The sequence below is a fragment of the Leptodactylus fuscus genome, chromosome 4 (genome assembly GCF_031893055.1).
Source record: "Leptodactylus fuscus isolate aLepFus1 chromosome 4, aLepFus1.hap2, whole genome shotgun sequence".
NCBI lineage: Eukaryota > Metazoa > Chordata > Amphibia > Anura > Leptodactylidae > Leptodactylus > Leptodactylus fuscus.
Window position 1 is genome coordinate 163,632,926 of NC_134268.1, and position 15,023 is coordinate 163,647,948.

At 42.6% G+C, this 15,023-nt stretch overlaps 1 protein-coding gene across 2 annotated transcripts in view; it reads left to right on the forward strand.

Moving 5' to 3' along the window:
- Window positions 1–15,023, forward strand: part of SNRK (SNF related kinase) — a 40,589-nt gene that overhangs the window by 16,818 nt on the left and 8,748 nt on the right. For both annotated transcript variants that reach the window (XM_075271312.1, XM_075271311.1), the window contains exon 2: window positions 3,251–3,942. In XM_075271312.1, the coding sequence (XP_075127413.1) occupies window positions 3,354–3,942 (589 nt within the window). In that variant the 5' untranslated portion in view covers window positions 3,251–3,353. The remainder of the gene's footprint in view (window positions 1–3,250; window positions 3,943–15,023) is intronic.

Consider the following 15,023-nt stretch of genomic DNA (forward strand, 5'->3'; position numbering starts at 1 on the left):
ATACGGTATATGTATGTGGACACAGTGCCTTAAATCATGAAAAATAAAGGAGTGGCCACAGACAGTATGCCTCAAGTAGAGACTTAAGAAAGGTTTGTTATCCACCTGTGAGATGGGTAAATGTGTAGCTAGATGTATATAAATGATAGAAAAGGATATTGTTTGTATGTTATTCGGTGCGACATTGGATACGTGCCCCCAATTTAGACTGGATGTAGCAAGTTTGAGCCATTAGTTCCATCAAGTAGAATGAGTGACGGGTACTGAAGAAATAGTCAGGTATGTGATTTGGGCTCGGGGTAAATGCCCAGTGGCTAATGGTGTTTGGCTATCGTAGCCCAAATTCCAGATACTTTCTACTAGTCTCTCACTTATCAACAGGTGATATGTTCTAATAACTGTATTATTAACTGGACCCCAAAGACCATGTATAAGTGTGAATACTTATGTGCATAGGGGCACCCAGAGTCCCTGTTATTCAGTGGGATGCAGCATGGCGCCTCCTTATGGCAACATATTCTCTTCTAGAGACAAATACCTCTAATACAGCATGGACTATACATTGTTGTATGTGCTATCCATTGTTTTAACAAAACGCAGACCCACTTATCAACGCAGAACTGCGACAAGTCCTATTGCGACAAAAACTGAGTACAAGTCCTATTAGGGTTTGTTTTGCAGGTCATTGATGTGTACTAGTCTATGGGAATACTTGGATTATACACAGACGTCATCCTTGTGCTGTCAGTTTTGTTTTTTCACGTGCCCATATGTGTACACGGCCGTGTGCAGGAATCTTAAGTGCCTTATAAGATGAATCTGCTCTGTGGTTGTGTCTAGGAGTCCTAATTTATTTGGGATAATAGCCAAGTTGACTATGTATCATCCATTAGTAGCAGACTGGGTGCCGTATTACAGATCTGTGCCACGCCACGAGTGAGGTGGAAGCGTCTTATTCTCTTTCTATATTTGTCTATTGTATATTTTGAGTTCATTTTTTTTTAATCAGAACACCTAAATATATACATAGCTTCTTCCTGCAAGCGTTCAATGTCCACCTACTCTCAGCCCGGCTTTGTACAGATGCGGTGACTCTAGAAGAATGAAGTGAATGTAAAAATAGCTGTTAAACAGGATGATACGAATTCTTAACGCAATTGGTTTTCTTTGTCAGCTGTCTGCAAACATTCCCCCATAGGTTTACAGCTAATGAAGGTTTGGTTAACCCTCGCAGGTCTGTGAAGTTGCTAAATATGCAATTGTTTTATGTCGTTTTTTATTTTATTTTTTTGCTTTCACACTGTAAGAGGGCAAATATTTTAGTAGATAATAAACCCCATCCTTGGCCCACTTCATTCTCAGATCCAGAGGAAAGATGGACCCTCAAGGATCGTAAAGTGAGGGCATATCCTAGCATGAGCTCTTCACTTTATAAGATAAGGACAAACCTTTAAATTTAGCACTAACTTTTCAACCAACTTTGTATAAATCTACAGGCAAATATAAGACTTTTTGTAATGTATCTTGAGAAAAATGTCCCTTTCTTCCTCTCTCCTAAACTCTTCATTGACTGTAGAATTTCTGGTGAATCCATCTTGGGTTTCCAAGATAGACTGTCAGCTCACAGAAGTATCCAATAATCCATATACCGGTAATTCTGTGGAGATGAAAGAGAAGCAAAAACAAGGAAATGGTTGTTCTATGCAGCCAAGGTACATATACATGGTAAAACCGCACATATGGCATATGCCTCCAAAACGGACAGGTATAGGACCGGTATTAAGTTTTCCCCCATGGCTCATGAACCCCCTGATAACACACGCGCATGTGTATGTTTAGGGCTGTAGGAAATGAGTCGGTGTGCTATCTGTGCAAAGTATATTTTGTGGCTGGCAACGCAAAAAAATATTGTTCCTATGTAGCTATGTATGTAAAAGATATGTCATGTGTAATAACCTGGCATGATACAGAATAGTATTTCCTGATAGACCGTCCGTTCCTGCAGTGGGGACTTTTAACGTCACACATGTTGAGTATCTGCCCCTGTATAACAGAAGTCTATGTGTATACGTATCTGATTTCTGGTGGATTTAGTTTACACTTTGTGTTGAGATTCCAGGTTATTCTTCAAGTCCTGGATTGCTTGCTAATATTTGTAGAATACTATAGGATACGTGTTATCCTCTCACTTTATCACTATACCGTTGAGTATGTAAATAAGCTTTTGCGTTACATATAGCTGTACTTATTTATGTGCATAATATCCCATACTTATTGTGTCCTTGGACAATAAGTATATATGTAAATCGTAGTTTCTTATTACTTGCCCTTGTTCACACCAGTACATCATTTGGGCAGGACCTGAATTAGAAGAGATATGAGGAGAGTAGAAATGCAGTGGTATAAATAAAATGTCTTTGTTTGGTCACCTCTCCTGAAACGTCTATTTTAGCTGCCCAAAAATACCAACTCTGGAGCGGGTGTTCTTAGAGGCCTTCATTGGGTTGTTCCGCTTTTATTCATTTCCCCATTGTCAAAGGGGTGTGTCCTCAAACTACGGCCCGCAGGCCGCCAGGGACATTTGTCCGGCCCGTCGCATGTGGCCTGCACGTCATTGCCTGGATCGCTCACTAACGGGGAATTCAATTGTGGAGCATATAATACTGGGGGAGGGGGGGGGGCTGCTGTGGAGCATATAATCTTAATTTTTTTTTTAGTTTTTTTTTTAATTATATTTTGGCCCTCCAATGGTTTGAGGGACAGTGAATTGGCCCCGTTTGAAAAGTTTGAGGAACCCTGCTCTACGCAATCTGATACAGTCACCGCAGAATGTGCAGATACACACACACACACACACACACACACACACACACACACACACACACACACACACACACACACACACACACCATAACACCTTCTTCTTTTTTTTTAATGCCTCATTTCATCCTTGCTTTTCCTGGAGGAATGACAAAGGGACAATAGAATGCAGATTTCTAAGAAAAGATGCTCCCAAATTGTTAGATTGCGAGGAACACAGACAGACCTGTCAGCAGTAATAGTCTCTTTCAATACTCAAAATCAAATCAATATGTGGATCAGAGAATTCGAGCAACACATGTGAATGTAGGAAATGATATTACAAAATGTGATTTTATGGTAAACCGTCTGTAGGCCTGTTTTAAATCTTATAGCATCTGAGTCTATGAATATAATAAAATATCTAACTTGTTGCATTTCTTCTTTTCAGATGTGCTTGGGGGTAGTGAAAATGCATTCCTTGCTCGCTTCCGATATTCTGTTATGAGAAGAACAGCGTAACCTATTATAAGGATTCTGTCACCTGGTGCAGTATGGCTGGTTTCAAGAGAGGATATGATGGGAAGATTGCCGGACTCTATGACCTGGATAAAACCTTGGGTAGAGGACATTTTGCAGTTGTCAAGCTTGCCCGTCATGTCTTCACTGGTGAAAAAGTAGCCGTGAAAGTAATTGACAAGACCAAATTGGACTCCTTAGCTACCGGGCACCTTTTCCAAGAAGTCAGATGTATGAAACTAGTACAACATCCAAACATAGTCCGTCTTTATGAAGTCATTGACACGCAGACCAAATTATATCTCATTTTGGAACTTGGAGATGGCGGTGATATGTACGATTACATAATGAAACACGAGGAAGGTCTCAGTGAGGATCTGGCTAAGAAGTACTTTGCTCAGATAGTCCACGCAATATCATACTGCCATAAGTTGCATGTGGTACATAGGGACCTAAAACCTGAAAACGTTGTGTTCTTTGAAAAACAAGGACTTGTGAAACTGACTGATTTCGGCTTTAGCAACAAGTTTCAGCCTGGGAAAAAGCTGACGACAAGCTGTGGCTCGCTGGCTTATTCTGCTCCTGAGATATTACTGGGGGATGAATATGACGCTCCTGCAGTAGGTACGTAGTGTTCCTCTCTAGAAGTCCGCTTGGTCCTTACTGTAGAGACATTGAATGTCGGTCACAGGAAAATATTTAAGAAATGCTGATTGTCTCGTTCAATGATTCCTTGTAGATGGTTCATAAATGGCATATTTATTAAGGCTATTCTGAAAAGAGGGCTTTGGGTATTTAGATTCCCCCCCCCCCTTTCTACTACATTCACTGTATGGGGTTAATAAATTATATTATAATAGTATGGCCATTTTCAGAGGTAGTGGTGCCAAAATGACACACTGTCTGTATTCTACTGGTCAGGGTAATAATGGCAAGACCAAATTTACGCTGTGTTCACGTCTGGGCCGCTGTATCTGTTTTTCTGGTCCGTAGAAGGACACACAGACTGCTAAAATAAAGGACACCAAGGATCCTGATGGACTCTGCTGACTAGAATGGGATCCGTCAGGTGTCTGGTCTTTCAAACTGAAAGCGTTGGACTTGCATCACTTTTTCATCTGGCAATTTTCGACGCCCATCTAAGTAGGCACCATGTTGTAGGCACAATGGAGTATCCACCATTCATATATTTCAGATGGTAGCAAGTGAAACGAAAAGTCTCATGCATAGTAATACACAGGAGACTTCTTTGAAAGTGTAAAAAAATTCCTTTCTAGGCATTCCTGCGGCCTGTAGAGGGGTTATTGCGACTTTTGGTTGGACCCATTTATAGGCTTCTACACCCGAGAGCTTGTAGTTATTCTACCTCAGCTTGGGTGATAGGCCTGGCTGCAGGTTCTCCTAAAAAAAGAACAGTCGATTTTAATTTATTATGAGTTACCACCCTGTCTTCATTACCCATCCATGGAGTATACCCCTCCACCCCTGCCCTTTAGAATAAAACCATATGTTTGAAACTTTATCCTGTTACTTTAAATGGAATCTGTCCAGTGTTGACCTTTTCAGAACTGCTGTCAGTACTAGGTAGGAGCCCTGGATTGCTATAAAAACACACCTATGTGGACATTAATAATCTCCTTCTGCAAGTGGCCCTAGAGTGGTCCCTAATGGTGAAGTGCTCTTGGATCTCTTCGGTGAGCCAACACCACTCCTCCCCTTGTATCTGGATAAAGTCTGTAACGTACAACCATGAGTCCGCCCCGCCATGTCTGAGCATTGGGAATGTGTTGTCAAGCAGCAGAGAGTCGGCAGTAAGGGACAGGTGTGTTCATACAGCAATCCTCGTATCATGCGTGGCACTGTCAGATATTGCAGGGTCCTTGTAACATCTACATGAGGTGGTTCAGCCAATGTAGAAGACCGATCTTTGACTAACATGTTTTTGGAAATTGGTAAGGGTATGGACTCCCTAGCAAGCACCAAGAACCTTCATGTCACATTTATAGGATCTGCCGTAAATGTCTGATAAAGTTCCACCTTGTTCAACAACTTGTCCATACATTTCCCCCTTGGATGTGTTGAGCTGTCTTCCCGATTCTCCACATAAATCTGAAATATTTCTGCAGATCCCATGGACACGTCATAAAGGTTCTAGCAGGGAATTCCACTTATTATATTCAATATTCTTATCAATGCTCTTAACCCTTTGATACACATGAAAGGAACCTTAATAATCCAGATATGTAATATTTATCACAAGCTCCAAAGGGCATTATTGGTTATCATAACCTATCAGAACTTCTGCAGTACGGGTAAGGTGGTCCATGGTCACATACACCACAACAAAAGTGCATAGTGTTTGTTGTACTGTGTGTCTGAGGAAAATCTCCTGCATTAGATTAGACCAATGTGAATGTACCAGCCTCAAATTGCTCCCTGTTGCCTCCTGCGTCAGGTTTCTATCTGTCAGCTCTCACAAGCAGGAGTCGGGGTGAAGTATTCTGAAGTTGCATCTCACAGGATACACTAGAGAGTCTGCAGAATGAGTCAGGGAAATTCTACAACTAAACACCATTTGCACGTCTCTGATATGTCACTTGCTGATCTTAGATAGGATCTCAAAGCAGAGCAAGAGCAGTGGCATAATGGCAAATGTCGTCTGTATTAGGGGAAACGCGTCTGATGAGAAAAAGGAGGCGAGGTGGTGGCTAACCCAAGTATTGCACATCACTAAGTATATACAAAGCATACACAGACTGATTCTTTAATAATAGTCTATGCTATGGCTTAGGTCTCTTGTCAGTTTGTTGCATGCTCTTGGCTATTTACTGCATGATACCTGGAATGTTCCTACTGCCGCAGCACATCTCCTAGACCAAGAGTTACCCCAAGGGAGGGTTATGTAACTATTCTGTCTTGTATTTTGGTATCTTTAGTTGTGATCTAGGTGAAAGTGTCCTGACTTGCCGTGTGTAGTATGCAGTTGTCCTTCTACAAGGTGGTCGCAGGTCACACTCCTGGTATTCTACCTAACTTCACTGCAGCGCATGCGTCTAGGCTATATCCGCTGTCCATAGCGTCCTGTATTCCTTAAAGTCCTCACCCATTTTGCACAACTGAATTAGAAACCTGACTGAGACTGTATTCACACTTGGTTCAGCGACTACATTTATAACATTTGCATATGTGAGACCGTTCCTTTGGGCATAGTCTTGTACGGTATGCCTATACATTGGCATATGCCAGAGAATATGGGTATTTGTCCTGATGTATACCATTGACAGTAGCAAAAAAGTGAAGTGTGAATAGAGCCCTGTCCGATTTCCTCTGCTGATGGTTGGTGGGACTGGGCTTTCTGGTTCCGGTACTCTACGTGTCTGCTATAGATGATTTATCCTGAGGATAGGCAGGATATATCATCCCACGTACCGGCCTTTGTATCCCACATTTCTACCATAGATATTAGCATTAGGGTGTCATGTGGACACCGCACAATTGTGCTAATCTGAGCAATATCTTTGCTCTTCATTTCTAACATTGAAATCTGATCTGTGCCCCCGTTGGTTTTCTCTGGATGTCGGTGCACGTTGCATGCAGGCTTTTGCCCATGTTGCCAGCCAAGTTCTATATAATACAGCAATCAGACGAATGTAAACTCTGGAGAAGACGGTCTAATGAAGATATTGTTGGGCTTATGGTGTAAACAGTGTATTTACTCTTCTTTTCTGCATTGCTTATTAGCTCTCCCCCCAAAATCTAATTGGTTTCTTGGCGTTGCGTGCGGCATGTACAGCTGCTGGAGCCGAGCCTGGAGACAAGTACAGTATACATGAATATGTCTGCTCGGCATGACTCTCTATGGCTGACTCCTCGGAGTGACATCACGGGTTACCATGATAACGGCTGCTGCATGTACTTCATTAGCAGATAGCACTTGGAATGATAACCCGGCCATTGGCCCATTTATTTATTTGCTTAAAAGCCGTTGCCATGACACTTAGGCAATATAATCATTGACTGTTCAGTGAGTATTCACATGTGCTGGGTTTTGTGAATGCCTTTTTCTGCAATTTCTGCAAAGCCACAGCAAAAACAAAACCCCTAACCACAGTGCTTTCACAAGCCATAACACTATTGCAGCGGTTTTGTCACAATTGTGTGAAAATCACAGCCTATGGGCATGTACAATACATCCTTAGGGGCTTATTTAATAAAAATATTTCCTAAACTGTAGCATCTACATGTGCTGATGTGTTCATGGATTACCTGCTCAGTAGTAGGGCCCTGGGGCCCCATATATGGCTCATGTAAACACTTTACACCTCTCAGTCTCTATAGGAGGATACAAGATGGCGGCACACAAGTCACTTTCCCATTTGATGGTTTTGTTGATGGTCCTCAGCTGCCTCCTCTTCTGAACAAATGGAGATACAAAGCTCAAAATCTCCAGAATCTGTAGCTAAACCACACTATTGGAGGTAAATGTATAGGGGTATGTCCACACGGTGGAAAATGGATTCCACGTGTGAACATGCCGCGCAGCTAGCTGTGACAGAATGCAGATAGTGCACCGCATCCCGTCGTGGCTTTCCGATCCGGATTAGGCCCAAATGAATGGGCCTAATGGGGAGGGAGTCTCGTGCTGCAGACGCCACGGTGGAGTCAGCCACGGAATCCGCGGCACGATAGGTCATCTCGCTTCTTTTTCCCACTACTAGCAGAAAAAGAAGCGAGCGGCTCCTATTGAAGTCAATGGGAGCCGTTTTGGCAGGCGGATTTTGAGGCAGATTCTGTGTCAAAATTCGCTGCCAAAAAACTTTGTGATCTAGCACTAAAGGTTCTGCCCCCACAGACTATATGCCATTCATGTGGTCTTCATACAGCCGCCCTGACAATTTGTGACCATTATGGGAATTGTAATAATTGCCACCACCTTGTTCATACCCCTCTTGATGTTTTATAGGACTCTCCATGACAAGACTACACTTGACAAATAACAATATGAAATATCATCAGCATCCCTCAGCAGTGCAGCCTCAGGCTTTGGGCCTGTACTGTTAGGAATGGAATTTCAGAATTCAGAATTGTTTTCTGTCCCCCCTGTAACTAGAGTGGTTGCCATTGTATAATTCCCTTGCCTTTCCTCTCAGTCTTTATCTAAATTGCATTTTCTACATTCTGAGAGCAGATGTGAAGAATTAGATGCTATATTTAGGAAGGGAACATTAGAGCCTATCATTGAAAAAGCTTTCCATCTATACCGATTCATTAATTTTAGATTAATCTTCTTGTTCTTGCTTTCATTTTATAGCCATTGAACTATTTATACCTGCAGGAAAAGTTCTGTCGACCCTTTGTATGATTGATGCATACATCCGCTTTCAAGACTCCACAAATTATAGGCTGCGATCTACATGATGTACCGAAATAAACGCCAGGCTGTATGGCCTGAAACGGCCACTCGCCGTCCACTGCCCTCTTTGCTTTATCTAGATCCTCCCTCCCTCCCTGTTGTTGCTCCTCTCGAGTTTCCCCTCTTGAACTTTGATGTTTCAAGACTTCAGAAGGAACTTGTTCAATATTCTTATCTTTCTTTTTGCAATCGCGGTTTGTCCTCTTGTCTGTACTTTTAGTAGTTAAAGAATGTAAAGTAGCTACAAACACAACCTCCGTTTAATAAGAGAATTTCCCTCCAAACTGAAGGCTGAACCCATCACATTGTACCCGTTTGATGCCCAACCTGCCATAAACCTATAGTACTTATAATGCTTTTTGCAATAAGTTTTATTTTTCTCTTTGTTCTGATAATATAGGGGTAGATCCCAAAAATACAGCTTAAAGGGATTCTACCATTAAAATTGAATATTTACTTGCTAACACGTAGGAATAGCTTTAAGAAAGGGTGTTCGTCTCCTACCTTTAGATGTCTTCTCTGCGCCGCCGTTTCGTAGGAATCCTGGTTTTCACCGGTATGCAAATGAGCTCTCTCACAGCACTGGGGGAGTCCCCAATGCTGCAGGAGAACTCTCCAGCGCCGCCTCCATCTTCTTCAGGAACGGGGTCTTCACACGTCTTCTTCTGGGGGTTGGCTTCAAACTTCTAAGCCTCGGGCCTAGGGTAAAGCCAGCTGCCCATACCCACCGGCCACAAGAAAATGGCTGCTTACACAGTATTGTAAGCGGCCACTTTCTTGTGGCCGGAGGCATGCGCAGTCGGCTTTGCCCTAGGCCTAGAAGTTTGAAACCAACCCCCGGAAGCAGACACGTCAAGACCCTGTTCCTGAAGAAGATGGCGACATCGCTGGAGAGTTCCCTCGCAGCATTGGTGACGCCCCCAGTGCTGCAAGAGAACTCATTTGCATACCAACGAAAATCGTGATTTCTACGGAACCGCAGCACAGAGAAGACTTCTAAAGGTAGGAGACCAATAGCCTTTCTTAAGACTATTCCTATGTGTTAGCGAGAAAAAATTCAATTTTAATGGTAGAATCCCTTTAATCGTGCAGAAATCTGTAACAAATCTGCTTGTGTGTCAATGGTTTTATCAAGTTAGGAACTTTTTGAGATGTTTCTGATGATATTTCACACCTTTGCTTTCTTCCTGCCCCCCTTTTCAATTCTGAACCCATTTCTGCCCCCTGCTATTGATATGAAAGCGTTCATTATGTCTTTTTCCCTTTTCTGTATATAACGCTACTCCTATTTCTTGCTTTGTAGACCTCTGGAATATTGTTCATGGAGCTGAGTCCTGGATGACATGATCAGGTCTATAATACAGTTTTGTCCTTGTGCATACTGGGTCTATCTGTGCCCTTGTTTTGCCATAGATGAGCTGGGCAAACACCGTTGTGTCTGCAGCTGTACATGTGCTTTGGCTTGTGGATCATTCTATGCGATGGGCAGTCATTGGAAATGTGCTATGTAATTCCCTCCTTAATGGAAATGATGTGCAGCACACTGTGCACACAAATTGCTCTGTGCCCTGTGGCTTTCTGTCCTGCTGTACAGGCTGGCATATATTTTTTTTTTAGTTCATTAACCCTGTCTGATCAGATCCCACTTCACCCAGAAGGGGCAGGTGTTTGTGGAGTCAGCTGCTATGATGTCACCAGTACATACTCTCATGTATATTCTGCTTTTTTATTGCACTTGATCACTTTGTTTCTAAGGTGTTTGTACATTCTGCTGTATGTGTTAGATCGTCTCCAGGTAAAACCTCTATTTTAGACTTCCTCAGCATGGTCCGTATCATATCCGTGGGGGACGTATACCCGGGATATCCACAGATCAGCTGTTTGACAAGACAACACTGCCTAGGGACTTTGTTTGAAATTGCAGCTTTGCCCCTTTTCACTTCTGAAATTTCCCCACTGTAGGACTAGTAAAGGATTATCTTATCTTATCTTGAATGGGACTGAGCTGCAAACCGGCCACATGGCAAAATAATATGACTTTACTGGCCTGTTGCTTCAAGCAGATTATTTGTGGGGTTCTGGATATCTGTCCTCCGCCAGTCAGCTATTGATGACCTGAACCCAGTTACAAGAGGAGGAGGTGAAGAACATAAATGGCCGTGATAGGGCGAGTGGACTAACTTTTGAGCTGAGGTTGTAACTGGTACGGAGTTTGCTTTGGCTGTGTATTGTTGGGCTTCTAACCTAATGTTTTACCTGTAGTATTTGACACTTTGCCTTGGCAAGTCATTGGGGGTTTAGTGTGTATGATTATCACATCGAGGACAGAGCTAGGTAGCACTAGGTAACAGTTGTTACTAGCCAGTGGGCTTCTAACTTTTTCGGATGTTTTTGGATTCTGACTGTAAAAATTAAATAAAAAAGCTTGTGAAGTCTACAGTTCTACCATATCCAGTTTATTTATGGTTGGACATTGACTCTCATCAACCCTCTATCTGGAGATCTATGTGTTTTCCAATATTAATGTTTCAACCAATATTAAAACTTATAACCATTTTCTATATCACTATTTATTTGGCAGATCCATATCAGAATTGTGTGTGTTTCACTCTGCACCCTTGCTGATCAGTCGTGTCAAAGGGCTTCACAGATTGGCTGAACGCTGACACTTCTATATTATGTACATAACTCAGAGTAGCTGCGTTCTGTCTGTTTAGCAGTATCAGTATATAGGTTGTTATAGCGTCATCCCATTGAAATGATCAGGGTGAAGCTGCAATATCCTGCACCACTGATCCCAAGTAGACAGCGTACAGGCAGTCAGATTAGTGCACAGTGATGAGGAGGCAGCGAATGTCAGAGTGAAGTACTGACAAGCAGCTGGTTGGCGAGGGTGACGCGTTAGACCCCAACCTATCTAATATTGGTAACGTGTTGTGAAATCCTTCTAAATTCTGTAGCATTTACTTAATGTACATTAGTGTTGCATGTAAAGCGTCCTGCCAGCAGTAAATGTAAAAGCTATTGTGGTTTTGTATGATGACATAGGAATTGCGGCCATGTTACTGCATGGTTCTTTGCCTTTGTACTGTCTGTGTGATTTATTACATACACCTCTGTTTATAGCCTATGTAGGCTCAGCAGACTGATGTGCTTTACAAGGTTCTCTTCAACTGTCTACATGGTCTTATAGGATGATGTTTTATAAGAAAAAAGTGAATCCCTTTTTGAAAGCTAAAGTCTAAGAAAACGTTCTTAATCGGTAAAATGTCGGGAGTAAGGTATAACCCCTCAAATGCAAGTTTCCAAGGTGCTCTATACACTGCAGCTCCTTAACATCACTGGCATTCACCATATACTTCTGCAGTTTACTGGCTATACAGCAAACGTTACCAAAATCCCCCCCCCCCCCCCTTCTCGCTTTCCCTCTTATACATGAGATGCTCATTCTGTGGACTGTATGTGTCAAAGCATAAAATAGGAATGCAACTGCCCAATGAGTCTGCACTAGGGACAAGATGTATTACCTGATACCAGACATGAGTTGTGCCGCTTCCGTACAACCCTTTCGGTATATTACCCTACAGAAGGTTTTCCCCTCAATGTGAAACTCAGTACGGATTGGACAGTGGCAATGTGCGTAGTGACAGGCTTCATTGGCAAGAGGAATAAATTTCGAATTTAGTCATATATTTCCCAGAGGAATAACCGAGGAAAGACCCTGCGTAGTGCTAAGAAGATATGCCCCAGAATTGTTTGCTAATATAACTGTATACTAAGCTGACAGATCTGCTTTAAAGAGGACCTTTCATGGTTTGGGGCACAGGCAGTTCTATATACTCCTGGAAAGCTGACAGCTCACAGTGCTGGTCCATAGACGAGTATTATCAGGAGGGGAGGAGGCGTTCCTGCCCGCTCACACTGTACAGCGCGATAGGAGCTGCTGTGACGAAGGACGTTCCTGACTGTCAGAAACGCCCTTCTGACTGTAAAGAGCTACGGTACTGGAACCGATAGCGCCTTACCCGGGGCACAGATCGGGAAAGCCGACGGTGCACTGAATTCAGCGCACTGTCGGCTTTCCAGTAGTGTATAGAACTGCCTGTTCCCCAAACCATGAAAGCTCTTTTTAAGGCCAGGGCCACATATGGCGTAAACACTGCGGTTTGCCTGCGGCCAAACCTCTGTAAACTTTCTGTACAAAGCGCTGTGAGAACTGCGATGCTTTGCCGCTATAGTTTTCCCACAGCTTTTTTTTTTTTGCTGTGGGACGCCACATGGGGCCTTAGCCTAAAAGGACTCTTTCATGTTGTACAGACAAACTTGTCTGTAGGTAGCATATTATAGAGCAGGAGGAGCATTTTATTCTGCTCATTGTATGCTTAAAAGTCAGATGGACGGTCCTACAGCTATCTCTGTATACATGACATAGAAGGATCTGTCACTCATTGAATAGCAGTAAGGACTGCAGTGCTCTGTGAGCGGATTCTCCAATCTTGATAGATAGTACATGGAATCCACGGCAAACACTTATGGTAAACTGCAAGTGATAAGGTGATTGGTTTTTATATAGAATATACACCAGCATAGTTCCATATATAGCTATCCATCTATTATGGGAAGGTGTCACGTCCTCCCATATACATCCACTGTATCTGCCAGATTACGCTTGGACAAGGTCAGATCAACCAAAACATTGCTATATTACAATCATACAGTCATTGAATAGAACCGCCCACTGGACTCCTAAGCATAGAAGTAGCAAAAATGTAAATTAAGACAACTTTTACTGATCCCCCCCCCCGAAACTATATATCCCTCTTCCCAGCTACTCCTGGTCTATATCCTAGTTCTGGCTGCTCAGGCACGATATTGAATGTATAGGGCGCCTCTTTGGCCTGTACCACATAAAGTGGCTGTTCATACTAGTATATACTTTTTGTTGTTGGGTGTGTGTACATCACTGATGTTGAGCGGCTGTTAGCCTGCGGAGCACAGATTTCTTGCAGAGCCGTCCTGTACATTGACGTTTTCAGGCTCAGTAACTCTGTCCATTCAGGCCTCTGATCTAATTATAGTGCCTGGGATCCTTGGAGACAGTGACTTGTCCAAATAGCAGAGGCTTAAAAAAAAATCTAGAAAATGGCCATTATTTTCTTTTCCAGTGGAAACACATTTTAATTTTAGAACAGTCTTTCCGCTGTTCAGAATGTCATGAGACTCCTCAAGATTACTGATCTAGTAATAAGGAATTGTAATCCTATGATAAAGAGCACATGAATAATATATGGTCCGCATGGTGATTCTGTGTGGTATCTGGTATATAGCATTTGGTAATCCCTATCTGAGGGTAACATAAATTAGTGAGACCCCATTATTAGTGTTATTTACTTATAGAGTTTGTGTGGTGTAGCGTGAGCCCAGGCTCCTCTTACTGGTATACTTTCCCTCTGTAATCCTAATATTTATGACCTGTGGGCTAACCCGGCCCACAAATTACTGATTGACAGCCTTTGCCCCATTACTGTACATGGGGAGAAAGTGGTCAATCAGCGGCAGTAGGGTGGGGGGAGACCATGCCTCGCTTATACCAGTAATAGTATCCATAGTCAGTCTTTAACAGCAAACCCCTGCAATTGCACCTTAATCATTATTATTCTATTAATTGCACCATTTATAGGATCTTATGTACCGTATATACTCGACTATAAGACAAATTTTTCAGCCCAGTTTTTGTGCTGAAAAAGCCCCCCTCGGCTTATACTCGAGTCAGCAAGAATTTTTTATTTTTTTTTAAGGAGGGAGGGGGGGGGGGTCTATGACCAGCCACAATAGTAATGTATAGAATCTCCCATAAAATGGTGCAAAAAAAAAAAAAAAAAGGCAAAGTTCTAAATCACTCCCTTCCCTAGAATACATACAAAAGTAGAAAATGACTGTGAAACACATACACATTAGGTATCCCTGTGTCTACTGAATATAGGGTATCTGCAGTGCTCCTGTTCCGTCGGGAAGGGGTTAATAGGAGCACTGCAGATCCCCTATATTCAGCCAGGCTGAATTCGAAGTGGAGGAAGAAAACAGTCCTCATACTCAGGGAAGGGGCAGACAGACAACCAAGACACCCCCACCCCTTTCCCAGCACCCAGCACCCAGCAACTACTGCACCCAAAAACTACGACCATTTTAATTTTTGAAATTTTCCATTAGTTGCTGCATTTCTCCCCATGGCTTATACTCGAGTCAATAAGTTTTCCCAGTTTTTTGTGGTAAAATTAGGGGCCTCGGCTTA